The 19,431-nt window shown below is 48.5% G+C and overlaps 2 protein-coding genes across 7 annotated transcripts in view; one reads left to right on the top strand and one right to left on the bottom strand.

The window, feature by feature from the left end:
• Positions 1-14,518, top strand: part of obscna (obscurin, cytoskeletal calmodulin and titin-interacting RhoGEF a) — a 28,645-nt gene extending 14,127 nt beyond the window's left edge. For 2 of the 4 annotated variants that reach the window (XM_057038450.1, XM_057038448.1), the window contains exons 40-81: positions 16-282; positions 365-2,401; positions 2,849-2,915; positions 3,010-3,107; positions 3,201-3,310; positions 3,383-3,583; positions 3,658-3,740; positions 3,861-4,025; positions 4,118-4,277; positions 4,352-4,447; positions 4,571-4,735; positions 4,852-5,010; positions 5,088-5,265; positions 5,357-5,470; positions 5,574-5,741; positions 5,881-5,983; positions 6,062-6,191; positions 6,270-6,375; positions 7,296-7,404; positions 7,505-7,638; positions 7,714-7,826; positions 7,899-8,067; positions 8,231-8,318; positions 8,391-8,591; positions 8,662-8,722; positions 8,813-8,890; positions 8,973-9,145; positions 9,241-9,267; positions 9,351-9,503; positions 9,613-9,658; positions 9,740-9,817; positions 9,892-11,620; positions 11,692-11,808; positions 11,879-12,001; positions 12,084-12,257; positions 12,371-12,476; positions 12,579-12,818; positions 12,944-13,167; positions 13,260-13,274; positions 13,455-13,551; positions 13,651-13,800; positions 14,009-14,518. In XM_057038450.1, coding sequence (XP_056894430.1) covers positions 16-282; positions 365-2,401; positions 2,849-2,915; positions 3,010-3,107; positions 3,201-3,310; positions 3,383-3,583; positions 3,658-3,740; positions 3,861-4,025; positions 4,118-4,277; positions 4,352-4,447; positions 4,571-4,735; positions 4,852-5,010; positions 5,088-5,265; positions 5,357-5,470; positions 5,574-5,741; positions 5,881-5,983; positions 6,062-6,191; positions 6,270-6,375; positions 7,296-7,404; positions 7,505-7,638; positions 7,714-7,826; positions 7,899-8,067; positions 8,231-8,318; positions 8,391-8,591; positions 8,662-8,722; positions 8,813-8,890; positions 8,973-9,145; positions 9,241-9,267; positions 9,351-9,503; positions 9,613-9,658; positions 9,740-9,817; positions 9,892-11,620; positions 11,692-11,808; positions 11,879-12,001; positions 12,084-12,257; positions 12,371-12,476; positions 12,579-12,818; positions 12,944-13,167; positions 13,260-13,274; positions 13,455-13,551; positions 13,651-13,800; positions 14,009-14,189 — 8,993 coding nt within the window. In that variant the 3' untranslated portion in view covers positions 14,190-14,518. The remainder of the gene's footprint in view (positions 1-15; positions 283-364; positions 2,402-2,848; positions 2,916-3,009; positions 3,108-3,200; positions 3,311-3,382; positions 3,584-3,657; positions 3,741-3,860; positions 4,026-4,117; positions 4,278-4,351; positions 4,448-4,570; positions 4,736-4,851; positions 5,011-5,087; positions 5,266-5,356; positions 5,471-5,573; positions 5,742-5,880; positions 5,984-6,061; positions 6,192-6,269; positions 6,376-7,295; positions 7,405-7,504; positions 7,639-7,713; positions 7,827-7,898; positions 8,068-8,230; positions 8,319-8,390; positions 8,592-8,661; positions 8,723-8,812; positions 8,891-8,972; positions 9,146-9,240; positions 9,268-9,350; positions 9,504-9,612; positions 9,659-9,739; positions 9,818-9,891; positions 11,621-11,691; positions 11,809-11,878; positions 12,002-12,083; positions 12,258-12,370; positions 12,477-12,578; positions 12,819-12,943; positions 13,168-13,259; positions 13,275-13,454; positions 13,552-13,650; positions 13,801-14,008) is intronic. The other 2 variants (XM_057038449.1, XM_057038451.1) reach the window with 2 other exon arrangements.
• Positions 14,517-19,121, bottom strand: guk1b (guanylate kinase 1b). 3 transcript variants are annotated; one of them, XM_057038456.1, is made up of 9 exons: positions 18,979-19,121; positions 17,970-18,089; positions 17,461-17,502; positions 17,121-17,237; positions 16,450-16,546; positions 15,321-15,459; positions 15,154-15,238; positions 14,942-15,027; positions 14,517-14,866 (listed from the first exon to the last, which is right to left on the bottom strand). In XM_057038456.1, exons 2-9 carry the CDS (start codon positions 18,079-18,081, stop codon positions 14,837-14,839), a joined length of 708 nt encoding a protein of 235 aa, XP_056894436.1. In that variant the 5' UTR covers positions 18,082-18,089; positions 18,979-19,121; the 3' UTR covers positions 14,517-14,836. The 3 variants fall into 3 exon arrangements, with proteins under 3 accessions (XP_056894436.1, XP_056894437.1, XP_056894438.1); XM_057038457.1 differs by having other exon boundaries at positions 17,970-18,085; positions 18,979-19,078; XM_057038458.1 differs by lacking the exon at positions 17,121-17,237.
• Between the last annotated feature and the right edge of the window lie 310 nt (positions 19,122-19,431).

Below are 19,431 nucleotides of genomic sequence, written 5' to 3'. Positions count from 1 at the left end.
TTGCATCTTGCACAGAGCTCCCTCCATACTTCATCAGCCAATTACAAAGTGTGGAGGCTGAGGAGGGAAGTGCAGCCTCTCTCTGCTGTGAGCTGTCTAAGCCTGGGGTGAGAGTACAGTGGAAGAAGAACAGGATACCACTGAGAGCCGGCAGGAAGTATGAGCTGAAGCAGGAGGGCTGCCTCCTCCAGCTGAACATCCAGGAGCTCAAACCTGAAGACAGTGGAGTCTACACATGCCAGACAGGAAGTGCAGAGACCTCTGCAACTGTGTCTGTGAAAGGTGCGTGCACCCTCAAATGTCGAGTACTTTTGTTTTGTCCAACATTCACTACACATTTCTAATTAAAACAAAATCTTTTAAGTAGAGATCCAGCCACCTCCAGCAAAGGAAGAGCCTCCAGTGATCGTCTCTCAGACTGTAGCCAAACCTCTCAAAGCATCTACTCCTGCAGAAAATGTGAGACCTGTTCCTCCAGAGCCCAAAAAGAGATCCAACAGGAAAGCATCAATAACAAGTCTGGAAAAAGATGCAATTTTGACTTTAGACAAAAATCAGTCCGTGGTGAAGGACAGGAAAGAAGAGCTAAAGGGAACACCTGCAAGGTCTGAGGAGAAAGACTTGGACGTTCTAAAGAATGGAACACAGTCAGAGGAGTTTAATCTGGAGAAAGATGAAGCCAAGAATTTTGATAAGTTTACAAAACTAACTGATATTAAAAAGGAATTGGTGGGTGAGGCAAAGAAGAAAAGAGAGAAAGATGTTTTCATTGAAGCAGAACAACCAGCAACCATGTTAGAGAAATTGGTCCTGGCTGAGCAGCCAGAGGTGGTGTTGGAACAAAAGAGACGGTCATTTGTATGTCTGCAAGATGAAGATGAAGGTGAAATGATTCCAAAACAACCAGCAAAGCCTTCAGAGAAGGAAAATAAAGTGGACACAAAGAGAACGAGTCCAGCTTTCCAAGAAGAAATGCCTGGAAAAGAAGATCAAGACGATGTAAGAGACCCTTTGAAGCAACAAGAAGCAAGATCAGCCGTACAAAAAGAAGGTGACAAAACAGAGGAGTCTTTTAAACCACCAGTGAGATCAAGAGGAAGGTTAACATTAGAGAATCAACAACCCAACATGGATCTTTTCCAGCCAGAAAAAGCTTTAGAGGTTTCCGAAGAAGGCCTTGAACAGAGAAACCAGGTTAAACAAGGATTGTCAGCCACAGTTTCCCAAAAGGAGAAAACAGGACAAAAGTCACAAGAAAAATTAGACAAAACTTTGGCAAATCAGGTTGAACACGCTCCTCCAAAACCTCCCACCAGGGTAAAAAGCAAAGCGAGGTCAGGGATGGAAAAGCAACATTCCAGGGACACAGAGACAGAACAGGATGATCAGCAAGTGAAAGTGGATGATCGGTTAGTTAACAAATCAGTGTCTCTGAAAAAGGAGGCTAAAGAGAAACCAAACTTTCAGAGCGAGCAGTGGGTAACTGAGATACCTGAGCAGTTTAAGCAGCCTGCAAAGGTTTCAGACAATGACACAAACACCAAACAGTCGCTAAAACAGCTGGTGAAGCCCATTATTAAAGAACCTGAGCAGGAAACAAAGCTGGCAGTGGGGCCACTGAGAAGGGAAGAGGAGCAACATGTGACAAAACAAGCAGAAGACATTCCTTTGCTCTACATTTCTGAAGATGAAACCTTCATGGAGGCCTTGAGCGAGCTGCCTGTAGACATCCAGCCCCCAGACCAAGGCTTCACCACCAACCCACCAGAGGATGCCACACTGGATGATGAACCAGAGCTACAGGGGGCAGCGGTCAAGATTCAGGCTGCATTCAAAGGCTACAAAACCCGCAAAGACATGCGACCGGTCTTCAAAGAGGTGTTTAAGAACCAGAGTGCAGATCTTCAGAGCACACTCACTCTACTCTGTGTTGTGGAGGGAAATCCAACCACGGTGCGCTGGCTGAAAAACGGACACTCCATCGTGAGTGACCATCGATGCTGCATGGAGACCACAGAGGCTGGCGCGTGCTCGCTGGTCATTAAAAACCTCGGCTCCGCCGACAGCGGCGTTTATACGTGCGAGGCTGTGAATAAGTTCGGCATCGCCTCCTACAATGGCAACATAACGGTAGTGCAGCCTCAGAAACCACTCCAGAAACCAGTGCACCCACCACTTGCAGCCATAACCCCTCTTCAACTCGCCCAGCCAAAGTCTGACAGCCAGCCCAAATCCCTACTGCAAAATCAGCACCTTGCTCAAGCCCAGGGTCAAACCGGCACTGAAAGTTACGTCGAGAGTGTAAACGTGTCGCTGTGGGAGGCCTACAACCTGACAGAGCAGCAGGACACCCCCATGAGGCTGCAAGAGAGGAGAGCTTCACTCCTCGCTGCCAGTTCCAGTGAGTAACCTACTTTCACTATGATCTGTGACTATGGACCAGCTGCGATCCCTCCAGAGTATCACTACCGCCCTCTGGGGGCAGCATTCGGGAATTACACTCTTAACACCCCCGCTCCTCAAACTCTTCAGATGGCTTCTTTAATTTAGGTTCTTTATTTATCAACATACAAATACTATTGCCAGAACACTCCAACAAACTGGAGTTGTGATTATCTTAATGTTGAAATGTCTTGTTTGTGTGTGTGTACGCATCTTGGAGGCAGACTCAAGTGATGCTCAGGTAGGACGATCAGCAAATCCCAAACGTGACCTACTGTCTCATGGCTCATGGATCTCCATCCTCAATCCAGGGTTCAGCACTGATGAAGCCTTTTTCAGATGTGACATTTGACTCTGGGTGTAGGAATGCCGCACAGATTTACTCATGGTTGTCTTTTTGTGACAGTGTCCAGTCCCTCTGATTACGACACAGCTCCGGATGTGATGGAGCCTGTTGACGCGCCTGTACTGAGGTCAGAGACACTTTTTTATTCAGAATCTGCTTTCCCAGCTGCAGATTGTGCTGATTTAACTTCTCTCGACTGTCAAATGCGAACACTCTTACAGGGAAGCAAAACAGGCAAATGCAGCTGATCGTGTGCTGCCAAAAGAGGATAAAGAACAAATAACTCCCCCACAAACTCTAAAGCATTTGAAAGTAAAAGGTCGGAATTGTTGATTTAAATTCACTGTTGTTTTTCATCATGTACGACCCGTTCAGGAGTTCTTATGTCTGAACTGTTCTTCGCTGATTTAAGATCATGAAGATAGATTGAGGACGGCATCACCGAAACACCACCGCGCACACACTCCCTTAACCAGCACCGTGTCTGGATCAGAATCCGAAGGGGAAGAAGACAGACAAGAGGTATATTTTTGGACAATAACGAATAAAGGTTGCTGTTTCCATGAAAGCAGCTGTCCCGTTTTCTCGCTGCAGACTTTTGAAATGTACGTGACGCGAGCCGACTGCAGCTCAGAGGGCGGAAATAAGGACAGCGTTGTCCTGAAGGAGGGCCAGTTTGTGGAGGTCTTGGATGCTTTTCATCCTGAGAGATGGCTGGTGAGAACCAAACCCACCAAAACCAACCCTGCTCGACAGGGGTGGGTCTGTCCGGCGTACCTGGAGAAGAAGAGAAAGGTAATTTTTATCTCTATTTCAGTAAAACAAATGAAACGTTTAATGAAAAACAAGATGTTTAATCTCATGGACAGGAGACCTTCCCACAGTTAAGACCACAAGCAGAAGATCTTGATGGAATTGGATCAACAGGTGAAGAGTACAGGCGATCCCTCAGGTCTGTAACCTGCTGATGTCAGCTCTTATCGCCATTTATATGGTTACAACTATTGTGAGCTACGTATATAACTGTGTTTATGGCTTGTTTTGTGCCACTCTGTGCCACGTATGTCTTTAGCCAACTGATTCAGGGCCTGATTGATGGAGAGGTGGAGTTTGTAAAGGAGATGAAGACCTTGCAGCTCCATTATTTGGACTCTAGCCGCCATGTTTCTGTCAACATCCTCAACCAGAAAGAGATGATTTTCAGGAATATCAAAGACATCGTGTGCCTGCACGAGAGGTAACACACACCCACACATCCACCGATAAATGGAGGTCAAAGCCGTGAAGGACACATTCCACCTCCTGTGACCTCATCACGTGTCCCGGCAGATCAATCCTTCCTGGTCTGCGAGAGTGCACCACAGATGATGATGTAGCCATGCTCCTGATCTCACACGCCGAGAACTTTGAGAAGTACCTTCACTACATGGTGGGACAAGCACAGGCAGAGGCCTGCATCGCCGACAAGGCCGTACAGCAGTATTTCAAAGTAATGTGTTTACCAACATGTGTTTAGTATAAACACTTGGGAACATTATGTTAATGTGTTTCTGTGTACTTCAGGAGTCAGCAGAATCTTCAGCGGCTCCTGCTATGGATGTTCTAACCTTCATACAGCAGCCAGTGGAGAGGATCCAAACTTACCAAGCATTGTTGAAGGTCAGCACCACATTTATTTGACAATGTAATTTATTATGTTGCTATAAAATTGTTATTGTTTTCCTCAGTGTTCAGATTGTTCAGATTTTGATGTAACTCTAATGCTGAGACTCCTACTGGCAGGAGTTAATCAAGAACAAAGCCAAAAGTGGCCAAAGTTGCTGTCTGTTGGAAAAGTCTTTCTCCATGGTGTCCTCTCTGCCCTGGAGGTCTGACAACCTGCACCAGGTGTCCCTCATCGAGAATTACCCGGCTCCCCTGACGGCTTTGGGAGAGCCTGTGAGACAGGTGAGTGCACATGTTTGACAGGTGTTTCTACATCTCCAGACAACCTGTGTGTGCAGCCCTTTATTTAAGGCAATGAATAATTAAATGGGTTCATAGATTGAGAATTTTCCCTTCAGGGAGTCTTTACAGTGTGGGAGGAGAATCCGGAAGTGAAGGTGTCCTCTAGAGGGCACCAGAGACAAGTCTTCCTCTTTAAAGAATGCATCGTCTTGTGCAAACTGAAAAGAGACGGCAGCATGAACGCTGACACCTTCACCTTCAAAAACAAGATGAAGGTGAGCCCTGTTCTTTTTCAGTGTGCAGGAAAAATCCACAGAATCCAACTATCACTTCACTTCTGCCACCTCCCCAGTTAAATGACGTGGAAATAAAGGAGAGCGTGGATGGTGATGAGAAGTCGTGGGGTTTGTGGCACGAGCACAGGGGCTCTTTGCGCAGGTACACGCTGCAGGGCCGCTCCTCTCTGGTCAAACTCTCCTGGCTGAAGGACCTGAAAGAGCTTCAGCAGCGTACCAGCCTGCCTACTAACAGTCAGTGGGAAATAAACAACAGTGTAAACAACAAGTCGGCGGACTTTTTTGTTGAGTTTTAGCTTTTTTTCCTATGCTTCTTTTCAAACAGCACCGCCTGTGTTTGAGTCACTGTTGTCTGACTGGACGACAAAAATAGGACAGACGATTAAGCTGACCTGTAAAGTCACCGGATCGCCGACACCAGCGGTCAGCTGGTTCAAAGGTCAAAGTTCATTCTTATCACTGGCTTATGAGCGGCCCTGCATTTGTTCGTTGTATGCCTTCGTCGTTCATGCACTCATACACGTATGACCTGCGACCCTCAGATGGCCTCTCTCTAGAGGACGACCCCCGTCACATCATCTTAGCAGAGCGCTCGGGGACGTGCACGCTCATCCTAGACAGTCTCAGTGCGCAGGACTCCGGCCAGTACGCCTGCTTTGCTCACAGCTTCATGGGCAGTGCTGGTACTCTGGCTAAGGTGGTGGTGCAGGGTACGTTCACCTCCTCGGGTTCATTCCACTTCCGCTTCTGCCTCTTGGTTACAGCAGTTTATTGTGATTCCTCCAACTTTCACAACTGTTTTTACACTCATCATGGCTGCTGGTCTGACTGCTCATCCAACCCCCCCAGCTCCTCCCAGATTTGTGTCCCGACTGGAGAGTGCTTGTCTCATTGAGGGCGAAGACATCCAGTTTTCCTGTTCCACACTCACTACTCCTTTACCCCGGATCAGGTAAAGTAGCCACAACCAAGTCTGTAGTTGCCAAATGTGTGAAAAACCACTGTAAAAAACACTCTGTGGGGTACTCAGGTGGTCCAAAGAGGGTCGAGAGTTGTTCAACGGGGAAAAGTATTGCATCCTAAATGATGCTCGGAGTGGGATCCTGAGTCTGACGGTCATCGGTGCAACAGAGGCTGATATTGGACAATACGAGTGTGAGGTAAACAAAACACACACACCTAACAGAGTATCATCATCCTCGTCATCGTCATCAGTAAATGAAGTGTACTTAATGCAGCTCTGGAACGAGTTTGGCTGCGTCCGATGCAAGGCCGGGCTTTGTCCTGCTTACGTACCTCCAACTGACGTGGAGAGCGACCACCCTCAGGACTTACCTGCTAAAGGTAGGAGAACCCGGCCCGCTGAAGGTAAATATCCTCCCAACAGGCTGGAAACGCTGTACAAGGATGTACTTTCAGCTGTGTTCGAGAAAAGAGGGAGCACATGCCATCGTTCACCTCACCTCACCTCCGATCAAACCTCTACATCACATCAGACGACATCTCTTCACAACAACCTGCACCAAACCGCATCAGTTCCCATGTTAAACCACTACCATTCATCCATCGTGTCCAGGTGACTTCCCATGACGGAAGTCCGACCACGTTTCCTCTTCTTACGCCACGGATTTCTAAACCTCATCTGCACATTCCAGTACTCCACATTAACTGCACCACAGTTCCCCTGCGTCCTCACACACCGTAACACTGATGCGTTGAGGGTATGAGATGTTTTCACCAGTCAGATGGAAGCATGAATCGGGACATTCATGCTCTCATTAAAGGCTGCAGGGTTTTTAAGATAGCATCAGTGAACACTCACATTAATGTCGAGTATTTTGTGTGTATCTTTACTGCTGATTCTGAGAGAATGTATCTTTTCATTGTCCATAAACTACATGTTCCATCTTTCCTTTATCCATCCTGAAGCAGGAACTTCTTCTCACGGATCCATTCATGTAAGTCATCATTGCCATGGTAACAAATCACCATCCAACATTCAACATTTCCTCCTCTCGCCAATGCATGTCCACCTAACTCCTCACTCCTACAAACACAAGATGGTCATGTGCTGGGCAGACAGCATGTAGGAGTGGGCGTCAGGTCGATGTTGGTTAGTAGTATAAAACTCTCCATTGCCTGAGGTAAGTAATGCATTTATACTACAGCCAGTGTGGAAGGTACTGTACTTTTCTCCCATTGATCTTTACACAAGTCTCTGAGTCAGGAGTTTCAGAGTAATCACACCTCATTGGTTCTCATAGATGCAGATTCAGACAGCTGGACCACTGCCTTCGTCAACAAGTGGTTGCAAAGTGACTTCAACCCAGCTCCTGCTGCCAAGATGCTCCACCCCTCTGCAGACCCTGAAGGGTAAGTTCTCCACCTTCCACAGCTGGAGACATGATAGGGGTCAAATTTCCATAAATTGGTCAGGGAATAATATTAACTTCTTCCTATTTTATGTCTTCAGAACTGAATGTAGTGCCGATCGGGCTGTTCCTGCGTCGACCACAGAAGGTCAGGTGCCGCAGCAGCCTCCGTGTTTCCTGGAAGACGAAGAGGAAGAGCTCTACATCTCAGAATCCATGCAGGAGATTACAGATGGTGACATCACTCAAGCATTATACCACTGTTTAATTACAACAGCCAACGTGCTAACTAATCCAATGTCATATTCAGCCCCTCCCACCATCCAGGTGCCCCACGAGGACCTGTGTGTAGAACCGGGCCAGCCGGTTACGTTCACTGCCATCATCACGGGGAGACCTGCACCAAACATTGAGTGGTACAAGGTTAGAGCGCACAGGTCAGTGATCTCCAGCTGAAGGTCCCTGCTTAAATGTTCACCCTTTCTGTGAATGCAGGATGAAGAGGAGCTGCTAGCTAATGAGAATGTAAAGCTAGCGCAGCATGGCGCCCGTTGCTCTGTGACCATAGTGTGCCCCGAGGGTGAGGACAGCGGAATATACACTTGCTTTGCCTACAACGACTCTGGTCACGAGTCCTGCCAGGCCCAGCTGACGGTCGAGGAAGGTGAGACCGATTCCATTTTATAGCTTCCTAGGTTTATCCCTGTAAGAAAACACTTCCCACTGGGGTGAGCTCAGGCATTTTTGTTAGTGTTTAAAGTGCCAAAGAAACCAATATCATGCATGATGATCCAGTCACAGCATTTCTGCTTGTGTTTTTCCTGCAGGCCCTCTGGAGCACCGGGAGAGAGAGGTGGAGCTTGGAAAGAGGAGGAAGTTGTTCTCTGTTTATGACGTCCATGATGAAATTGGAAGGTGATCCTGCATTTAACTCAAGTGTGTATACCTTCACTTCGCCCAGGAAGTCTCATCACCTGTGTGTTTTAGGGGCACCTTCGGGGTAGTGAAGCGCGTCGTTCATAGGAGGACAGGTGAGGTGTTTGCCGCCAAGTTTCTACCCGTGCGGAGCAGTACGCGGACCAGAGCGTTCCAGGAGAGGGACTTGCTGTCCCGCCTGGCCCACCCCAGAGTCGCCTGTCTGCTGGACTTCTTTTGCACCAGACGCACTCTGGTGTTGATCACAGAAATGTATCCTCTCTGTGGGAAGAGTCCTGGTCCTTTAAACGCAGGTTTAGGGTTCTTTAACACGTTTTTCCAGGTGCTGTTCCCATGGACTTCTGGACCATCTCCTTCTTAAAGGCTCAGTTTCTGAGAGAGAGGTCCAAGCATAACTTTCTCCATATTGACATTCCCAAATTTCCACATCGTCCTTAATTGTGGACTAACACATCGATTTTTGTTCCATCCAGGTCCGGTCGTTCATCCAGCAGATCCTGGAAGGCCTCGGTCACATTCACAGCATGAACATTTTGCACCTGGATATGAAAGTGAGGTTTCTGGTCTTGTCAGAAACACTGACTGCCATCAGAGTTTTTCTACGAATTGACTGTTTTAATTTCTCCGTCTCAGCCTGATAATATCCTGATGGTGTATCCACCGAGAGATGAGATCAAGATCTGCGACTTTGGCTTCTGCCAAGAAATAGACACGTCCAGGCACCAGTACAGCATGCTGGGAACGCCGGAGTTTGTTGCCCCAGAGATTGTTCACCTTGAGCCCGTCACTGTGGCCACCGACATTTGGTGGGTTTCATTAACGCGTTTGAAAAATGACATTTTCTGCACGTTTGCTGGATGTTGTTGCTTTTATTGACCTGTTTTGCTCATCGCCTCCTCAGGTCTGTCGGGGTTATATCCTACGTATGGTAGGTGCCTCTGGATTTTATTGATATTCTTTTAATCTTCCTCCCAGTGACACGTTTTCCCTCATTATTCGGTGCGTCCACAGTCTTGTGTGCCGCTGCCCCTTCGTGGGTGAGACAGACCGAGCCACACTGCTCAGAGTTGGGGAAGGAACCCTGAACTGGGACGCCCCCGATGTCACCTGTAGGAGCCCAGAGGCCCAGAACTTTCTTCACATGCTCCTCCAGCCAGATCCAGAGTATAAATGTTTAATTCTTGCTAACAGTTTAAGCCACACAGAATGTGGGACAGGAGGTTAATTAAGGTAAATTAAACATGTAGCACTGCTAATTCTCCTTTTCCTCAAGGAAACGGCCATCTGCCTTTGAGTCCTTGAGCCACGAATGGTTCCAGGTGAGAGGAAACGTGTCAGTGGATCTGATTTGTGTAAACTACGTACATCTTAGAACCCAAACCTGATGTGACTGTGTTCAGGATGAACTTGCTGGAGAAGACACTGATGAAATCAACACAAGGAATTTAAAAGCATTCATCTCCAAAAGGAAATGGCAGGTAGGATCATCCATGGGATTGTTCTTCACTCAGATCAGATCTAACAGTGTTTTCATCGTCTACTGTTTCCTCAGCGCTCGTTGACTTGCATCGGGTCAGTTCTCACTCTCAGGCCCATCCCAGAGCTGCTGGATGCTCCTCTCAGGGAAACCGCTGCTACCGTTCCCCGTGAGCCTCAGGAACACAGCAGCAGCTCTCTGAGCAGCGGCTCGTCGTCCGAGTACGACGAAGCCGACTCCTGGGACTTCTTCCAGCACTACAGCCAGACTGAGGAGGAGGAGGAAACCGAGGACGACTACGATCCTCTGATGGAGAGAGCGCGGATCCCCGAACCATTCCCCAGACACCATTTAGACACAGAGGAGGAGGAGGTCACATTGGGAGATGAAGAGGACGGAGATGTTGAGAGGAGGAGTGTGCTGGAGCGGAGTATGAGCAGGCAGTCAGCTGCGTCATCAGAGACGTCCTGCCAAAGGACACCTCAGAGGGAACGTAGGCTCAGCAAAGACAGCAGCCCCTCCCTCCACCTCTCTGATGGAGATGAGGGTTCGGGGAGCGAGGGGGGCCGCATCCCACGTGGAAGCGTCATCAGAAGCACTTTCTACAGCACCTCGCACCAGCTGTCCCCCATGTCTGCCAGACACATGACTTTGCGGGATAAATTTCAAGCCAAAAAGCAGGAGAGGGGCCGCAAACCAATACGGAGAAGCCTTTCCGGGCGGCTTAGCGAGCCCCTGATCGAATACGTGGAGGATGAGACGGATGCCGTCCGCGGCCAGAGGCGAGTGTCCGTCCAACCCGCGATGCAGAAGTCCTGCTCGTTCGACAGTGGCGTCGGCCTCGTCCACGGCAATGTCCCACCTCACAGGAGGAGCAGGTCTCTTGACGGGTTCTCTCGGCTCTCTCCCGGCTCGCCCATCTGCTCCAAGTCAGGTGAGGAAGAGGGTTCCCAGAGCCTGAAGGAGGATTTCACAGATGACGAAGGGACGGCAAGAAACCTGTTGTCCATCCCTCAACGACCCACAAGAAGGAGGGGCTCCGTCGCTCCAGTGCGGGGGATTCCTCTGCAGGTGGGATCAGCTCTTCCCTCTCGCCTCCTCGCTGGAGATAGAGCACTCTCTAAACTAGATCAGGAGCCGACACAAGGAGGCGCCTTTACAGGCTCCCAGGGCTCTCTGGCTGAATCATTTCATTTGGAACACGGTGGCTCAGATTCCTCCAGCAGGCTCGGCTCCTACGAGGAGCTGAGTCATGACCATCGGAGAGGAAGATCCAGATCAGGTTACAGCGAAGGCTACAACGATCAGGGGGAGCCTCTGATTTCATCTTCCCCATTTTCTTTCACGGAGGTTAAATCCGTAAGTTCATTTCCTCAGGCACCACCGCGGAATCGTACTCGCTCCAACCCCAACCTGACTACGTACCAGAGAGGTCAGCTGGGCACTCCTCTAACGGCGAGTCCCAGTCCAAGCCTGTCTTCTCTCCAGGCTCCAGAGAGGCCTCCCAGGGCCAAGGACAAGAAGGACCTCAGGGGCCTCCAAAGACATGCGTCAGCTCCAGCCCTGGAACTCCAGCCACCTGTAGGAAAATCACCTAAGCTGGGGTTCCTGAACATCTTCCGGAGGCAGTCCTGGACTGGTCAGCCATACTCCCAGCTGGAAAACCCAGAGTTTGGACCCACGCTTGGAGAGATCATGAGCCCCGATACTCCTACCATGTCTTTGAGGAAGAGAATGAGAGCATCAGCCTCCAGCCTGACCAAACTGTTTTCCAAGTCTTCAAGCAAAGAGGATGTCAGCAAAGGTGGGATGGAATTATCTTTTTTCATCATTGTATCATTTATCTCTCCTTATATTGGTTTTCTTTTACAAAAGGGCCCATAGTAAAAGTCTCACCTGAGGTTGGAGGCTTCACCGGTCCTGAGAGTCCCAAAAAGAGGACCACCAAGCTCTTACCTTCTTTTAAAATGCCCGTGTTCAAAAGGACAAAAGGTAGGTAAAAAGGTAAAGCACAGACCAGCTGCTCATTGAGTGTTTTTAATCTGCCCCCCTCTGTTTCCAGGTCTGCTGGTGCGACCCAGTAAACCTGAAGTGCTCCAGTTAGATGGGGGGGGAGTGCTGCTGGTTTGGAAGCCGGTCCATTCTAGTGACCCTGTGACCTATTGTGTGCAGTACTGTACAGATGGTGGGTTCAAACGTCACGTCTCGGCCACTTTGGACCAATGTGGTTTTACCTGCTCAGGTGAAATGCTGCGTGTGTTCCACAGCCACAGGTGGGGACTGGACGCTCCTCTCAGAGGAGGTGGCAGACAGCTGCTATGTGGTGAAGGATTTGCCCCGAGGAGCCTCTTACGTGTTCCGGGTGAGCTGCATCACCAAAACAGGCGCCGGACCTTTCAGTGACGCTTCTGTGCCGGTCGTCATGGCAACACACCCTGAAGGTGAAAGTCATACACTTATAATACAGAAGGTTGGGAATATGTGGGCATGCATCCACCTCCACATAATCAAGTGCTAAGTGGTCTAATTCCAAACTTTTGTTTCCTGCTTCCAGAGACTCACATTCCTCTAATCCAGACTGAATCACCGGGGTCAAAGGTTATCGGATTGGATCAGCAGACACACCAGAAGACCTACAGTTTCCTCTCGGAGATTAACAGGTGGGTTTGGGGATAGTTTCTTCTCCTTCCTGTTTCTCTGCCTGCCGCTCCGCCGCGTAATCCAGCTCTTCCCCTCCTCCGTCCCCTCTTCCTGTCCCTCAGGGGGCGTTTCAGCATCATCACCATGTGCAGGGACGTTGAGACCAGTCAGGTTTTTGCTGCCAAGGTCACCCCCTACAAGGCCGAGCAGAGGCAGCTGGTGCTGAGGGAATATCAGCTCCTGAAGAAGCTTCATCACCCCCACCTGGTGCAGCTGCACACCGCCTACCTCACCAGCAGCTACCTGGTGTTAGTGGAGGAGCTCTGCCCCGGCAAGGAGCTGCTCCACAGTCTGGCAGCGAGGTAGCAAAGCAGCTTCCTCGTCATGTTCTCTAAAGGATAATTAGAGCATTATTACATCATAGTAAAAACATAGCAGATGACCAGTAGAGTGTCTGTATGTCAATCCTGGGTCTGTGTCCTGCCAGAGAGCTCTATTCAGAGACTCACGTTGCAGAGCTGCTGGTTCAGATTCTGAGCGCCGTGGACTACCTCCACGGACGCCGCGTGATCCACCTGGACCTGAAGTCCGACAACATGCTGGTGGATGACTGCAACCACCTGAAGATAGTGGACTTGGGCTCGGCTCAGCTCTTCACGCCGGGCCAGCCTCTGAACATCGAGCACATCCAGGGCCTGTCGGAGAGCAGAGGTACTGATCCGGTTCGGCCCGTGAAGAAACCTCACTCATATTTGTGCTGCTGTAGATTCTTCTAATGCCTCAACCTTTGACTGCTCCAACAGACGGCCTCAGCAAAGGTACAGAGCGGTCGATGACGGACGGTGATGGACGGGAACTAACAGCCTTATTTCATCCACCCCAGCTGACCCTAAGCTAACAAACCCCAAATCCTTTTTACCCGTCACCATTACATCCTGTTTTTGCCTCATCTGCACAGCACAATAAGAACAATATCCTCTGTCCATCTGTGTTCTCAGTTTATATTGTCCTTCCCAAAGCTCCGGAAATCCTCGAAGGTCACGGCGTCGGCCCTGAAACTGACATTTGGGCCGTTGGAGTGCTGTCGTTTATCATGTAAGATGGAAAAACTCCACAAATGAAGCCTACCCATGTCCCCTAGTAGAGGTTCAGACTCCGTTGTGTAATCTGCTCGTTTTGTGTTCTTTCTGCAAGGCTGAGCGCCGACAGCCCGTTCCACGCGGAGCTCGACTCGGAGCAGGACCGAAACATCAAGAAAGGGAAGATCCAGTTTGGGCGCTGTTACCCCGGCCTGTCGGAGGGAGCCCTGAACTTCATGAAGAGCAGCATGAATAACAAATCCTGGTGAGAGATCCCTTTCAACGGTTGGGTTTTTTTTTTAATTTTGAGAAAATAACTCCCCAAATTACAATAAAAAGGTGAGAAAATAAAGAGCTACAAGTCAAAGATCAAACTAATTTCATGCCATTTATTTAGAATGATAATAGAAACGTCTGGAAACATCAAAAATGCCGTCGGCATCATGGTGGATAAAGGTGTGTGTGTCCTGCAGGGGGAGGCCCACGGCAGCGGAGTGTCTGCAGAGCCCCTGGCTGAGGGCCCATCGCGCCTCACACAGGGGCCGCCAGTCCAAAGTGTGTTTCTCTACAGACAAGCTCAAAGAGTTCCTGACGCAGAAGGAGGAGAAGCGCGACCAGGTCCGCACAAAGCTCCAGGGTCCCTTCTTCCAGTAACACGGAGCGTTTCCCAACTGCTGACACACCAGATGTGTCCCTTGAGTGTTTGGCCCCACTTTGATCATGCGATGCGTCTTAATGAGTTTCCGAGCATATTTATCCATTCGCTTGTACACGTGTGTGTTCTCAAGTTTCATTTGTTCTCCATAAAAACATGTCAGGGATAGAATGAGTCGAACCTTCTACTCTATCAACCCACATCAACCTTTTTTGCCTTAAAGTTACACATCATTTATCGGCTTTCGTGGGAGATTTAGATTTTTTTCTGTGATGTTTAAATGTTTTAATTTAGTGATGAAAGGATTGATTAAAGTGCAGAAAAAGGACGTTCTTCCTTGGTTTTTATTCAGTCTCGTTTGCAAACACACCGACAAACGTACGCACGTGAATATTCTCTTCAAACTGGATCTTAACAAACCAAAAGTAACCAAAAATAACCAAAAGTACATTAAATTCACACTTTTCACACCTATATTTTCTCACTGATTGATCCTAAGTCTAACAGAAGCCTCACACCTCCTTATTTGAGAACAAACATGATTCAAATTATCCCTCATAAATCAACACAACCCTCCAAATGGGCCCCTTTGTGCTCGTACTGGACACAAACGTTTGGTTCCACAGGCAAGAAAACGGTCGCCCTCTTATTTGGCTTCCTGAACTTTTTTGATTTCCTGGATAGAAAGAAGGAAAAAAGCTTTTGCTATCGGGATGATAATGAGTGTGCGATCACGTGTGTATTCACTCACCTCGTCCAGGATCTCTTTCAGCTCCTCATAGGCCCTCTCCAGGTCATCGTTGATGATGACCATATCAAACATCCCAGGCTCCTGACCTGCAGGACGTCATTGAATCAGCTTCTGCTCTTTGACTCAGTGGCCTGCGTGTGTGTGTGTGTGTGTGTGTGTGTGTGTGTGTGTGTGTGTGTGTGTGTGTGTGTGTGTGTGTGTGAGAAACTCACTGAGCTCCATGTCGATGCGTGCCGCCTCCAGACGTTTCTGAAGACTGTCTTCAGTTTCTGTCTGTCTGTCCCTCAGACGCTTCTCCTGTGGAGGGAAACACGAGACGAGACTTGGACACGGTCCGACAACTGTCCAAATATTGAAGTTAACTTGGAAGGAGTGTTACCAGGATGTCCATGGAGGGGGGCTGGATGGAGATGTAGATGGGGTTCAGATCCGTTTCCTTAATCCTCCTCACCCCCTGGATGTCCACGTCCAGGATGCAGATTCGATTCTGGGCCTGCACGTCTTCTATAGCTGCTTTACTGCAGAGAACCAGATCAACAGACAGAACAGGAGGATCCTCTTTAGAGCCTTTGATCCCTTTCATGTGTACAGGAGAACAGATCCAGGTTCATCTCTGCTCATTGATTCTTCCCTTGGTCTGGATCAGCTGTTCCATAGTTGCACATGTTTAAGTCCTTCGCTGCTGTTCTTTGTTAGACTTTATTTCACTCTCATTTAAATGAGTGTATTATTTTCTATACACACGCTCGAGCGTCGGGATCGCTGGATTACTGTTTCGTTTTAGTCTCTGTCTCGTCTTCCTGTCCTGCCTCCTCTGTCCGTCTCAACCATGATCACCCTCATGTGTCTCACCTGTGTCTAATTGTCTCCGGGTGTATTTAAACCTGCTTCTCTGTCCCTCCTGTGCTCGGCTGTTGGTTCTGGAAGCGTCGAGTGTACTGCTAATGTCTTGTTTGTTTAGCTGGTTCATGACGGTTAGAATAATTACTTGGATTTTGGAGCGGGGTCTGTCTGCTGTTCTGGATTTGTCTTCCTGTTTTCACTGCCTGGTTGGACGGGACTGTAGCTGCTGTTATTTCTCCTGAAAGAATCTGTGTTAACAAACGGCTTCATATCAGGTTTAGTGGAGCATTCCTCTGCCTCCTCCTGGATCTATCAACACTGAGATCCTAACAGTTGTCTCCAGCCCCGCAGGCGTTGAGGTAATCTCTGATTAACTGATCCGAGCTCTTCAGAGCCGTCTTCACTTGACGGTACGAGAGATTAAACCTGACGACAGCTGTTGAGCCGATCCGCCGCGCTGCTCTTCTGACCTTGTTCTGTTAAACTGTCTGTGTTCAGATTCTCCAGCGTTCCGCCTGACCTGAGTGTTTCCTCTGTCCCCAGAAAAGTCCAAGCTTTGGCTCAATTACCGTTGGCCAAACTCGGTGACTTAATCCCTCTTATTAGCCACCAACAATCCAACTACCCCGTTTTGCCGCCGGGCCCTTGTGATGATGAACATTTACCTCGTCCCATACATGTTTCCGGAAAACTCTGCGTTTTCGATGAAGTCTCCATTGTCGATGCCCTCCTGCATGGCCTCCCTCGTGGTGAAGTGGTAATCTGTGAACATCCAGGGGTCCGGAGGTCACGGATGATATCATTACAGGTCTAGTGAGAACACAGAAGCTCCAGAACAGCATGTATTGACCAAAGAGCACCCTTTGACATGCGTCCTCACAACAAACCGAACCTCTGGGCATCTAAAATAGCAGTTGAAGACTCAAACACGCCACTACCACCTATTGCTAATGGGCACTGATAGCATACAAGCATTAGCATGGCAATATGGAGTCAGGGGGACACATTAAGCAAAAATGTTGTCCAAAAAAAAATCATTTCAAATTCTTATTTTATCATTGGTAATATTTTTGAATGCTAATTCTTGCTCCATCAGTGCTTTAACAGCCATTGGGCAGGATTTGGGAGACAGGATTCTCTTCTGAGGAATACCAGGGGGCTATTTTCAAAAGCTTTTTACTCCAAAGTGTAGACTGATCCTGGATCTGTAACATTTCTCTATCTTTGGTAGCATCATGACTAGCTCCTAGATTCCAATGACAGTGTGCCAGGTTGATGAAAGTAACCCCCATCCCTCTGCCCTAATCACTCTGATCGGGAATCACACTCAGGTCACCTTCATCTGTGGGTTCTGAATCATTTGGACACGAAAATGAGGTTTCTAAGTCCGAGGAAAAGACGTCTGCTACGGGCAGTAAAGTAGCCCCCAGTAGCATGGGGAGCTTGTTCAGCCCTATGGAGAAAGCAAAAAAGGCACAGAAGAGATTTATCCCTGTATACCAACGCAGCTACACATGCTACACGCAGTTCACTTGGGAGTAAAAGAGTCGCGGGTCGAACAGGAGGGATGATGGGAAAACGTGGGACAGAAACAAGAGGTGTCAAGCGCTCTGTTAGCAAAGTTCTAAATCAAACGTTCCTGCCCCGGCAAGCAACCCGAGCCAAGTCTCCTGTACCTTTTCCATTCTCCTCCCCTGGTCGAGGGTTCCTGGTGGTGTCTGTAAAGAGATGATGTCATCATCAACTCCCAGAGGAAGACAACGGTCCATTGTGTGCTTGTGTTCTGGAAAAAACCTTGCCATATGGGCTTTAACGGTTCTTAATTATATTAAATCATTCTGTAAAAATGGCACAAGACAATAGGTGGCCATAAAAATAAGTGACCCCTGGAGTCCAGCAGGGACCTGTGTTTGATCCCTGTTTTATTTCTTTAGGAAAACCTTTCATCTTCTGTTTATCCTTTAGCAAATATAGAGCTCAAACCTCAAAAATCTGTTCTGGTCCATCGACCTCATCAACAATTCTGAAAACTAATCAGTGATTATTCAGGTCTGTGGAGCCAGACGAAGCTGTTGAATTCAGTTAGTGATATTTGCTGCTGATCTAGCACAGTTCCCGGTGGGCCAGCTGCCCCACTTCCTCCTGAGACAGGACGCTGGTCAAACAGGGAAACCCACAGACGTACGCGACACGCTGAAGCCGAAGACGCCCTCGTGCTCCTTCATCAGCCTCTTCAGCAGCGTGCTCTTTCCCGCTCCGGAAGGGCCGCTCAGCACCACGGGCCTCGGTCTGGACATGGCTCTGACTGGGGATTATAAGAGTCCCGTTCAAATGTGGTGAAATAAACCTTTCTATTTTTACATTTCTGCGGCAACCCTGTCAAAGGTCAACAGCTATCCTATTAACTAGCATAATTTGAAGTAAAGCTAATCCCCCGAGCTTCCACATGGTCGGGTGGGCATGGAGAGCGTTAAAAATGGATCTGTGCTCTTTCTCTTCTGTTTAACATCTCCACTAGCTGGCACCCTGAAGTCTTTCTATCACGACATTAAAGCCCGTACGGCGTCGTGTCGGGACTATTTTATTCCTCCGAGTCTGACGAGCACAGAGCAGAACTGTGAATGCACGGTCCTCCCCGACCACATCTGAAGTGAATGAAAGGAGGCATTAAGGTGCGACCAGGGCATTTATACACATCTCTGGGGTTCCTTTGAAAAGGAAGGAGGGGGTACATGGAGAACCTTAAGTTCCACCTGAGGATCTGTGTCAGAACAATAAGCAAAAGGCACATTTTGTGTGATTATACACAATAACCCCTTCACGCTGATGCTGAGTGGGCAGACAGGACGAGATCCTGAGGTTAATGTTCAGGCTGCCTGTAAATGATGTCCTGACAGGTCAGTCAGCCCAGTTTATACGACGCACCCGGCTGCTACTAAAGCTCCAGGACAGGCGACCCGAGACCTCAGAGGACACTTTTAAATCAAATCAGAGCTTAAAAATGACAGCATTTGTTCAAGTATTCATATTTGCACACACTCGTGAAGTTGTTGTATCATAGGAAGCCAGATCAGGTTCAGCACCCCAGTGATGGAAGTTTAGAGGATCGTTTGATCGTTGCAGCTGATTGGCTGATGAATTTCTAGAACTTATTTGTTAAAAGGGTTTTAAGAATTGAGCAAATATTTACTCACCTTCTCTCGAGCTGTTTGTTCAGTCTGTGTTGTTAAGATGTTCAAGACCAGAAGAGCCTTGAGACGGGCGTCTTAATGGACTCCGTGTGTGTGCGTGTGCGTGCGTGTGTGCACGTCAGGCTGCTCACTGTCAGTCTGAATTATCAGCACCTCCCTTCAGCCGGTCCACAGTTGCAGGTACGCTTGTGTTCCATCATGTCATAAACTAACACGGAGGATCTTTTGAAGAGGACATAATAAACCTTATTTCATGTTATTAGTCTAATTTATTTTCATGCTGTGACTGTTCACTATCACATCAGTCAGGGAGTCGGAGGGCTGGAGGTGGAGAACTGTGCGGTCCTGTCAACACAACACGTGTGTGTCTGAGAAGTGGAAGCACATAAATAGTTCTTGTCTGCATCTTCTGTGGATTGTGTGACCAAACCTGACCGAGTGGTCTTCATTTCCTGA

This window comes from Takifugu flavidus, chromosome 7, assembly GCF_003711565.1.
Source record: "Takifugu flavidus isolate HTHZ2018 chromosome 7, ASM371156v2, whole genome shotgun sequence".
NCBI classification, from domain to species: domain Eukaryota; kingdom Metazoa; phylum Chordata; class Actinopteri; order Tetraodontiformes; family Tetraodontidae; genus Takifugu; species Takifugu flavidus.
The sequence above is the reverse complement of the archived record's forward strand: the minus strand, read 5'-3'. Positions and strand labels throughout refer to the sequence as shown.

What these genes read in the sequence shown, in the direction of transcription:
- guk1b (XM_057038456.1), bottom strand. Translation starts at nt 18,081, where the DNA reads ATGTCCAGACCGAGGCCCGTGGTGCTGAGCGGCCCTTCCGGAGCGGGA. An exon ending in AGGGGAGGAGAATGGAAAAG is followed by an intron (nt 17,238 to 17,460) that starts GTACAGGAGACT and finishes CTTTCTCCATAG; the next exon opens with GGCTGAACAAGCTCCCCATG. An exon ending in GGAAACATGTATGGGACGAG is followed by an intron (nt 15,460 to 16,449) that starts GTAAATGTTCAT and finishes GGTTCTCTGCAG; the next exon opens with TAAAGCAGCTATAGAAGACG.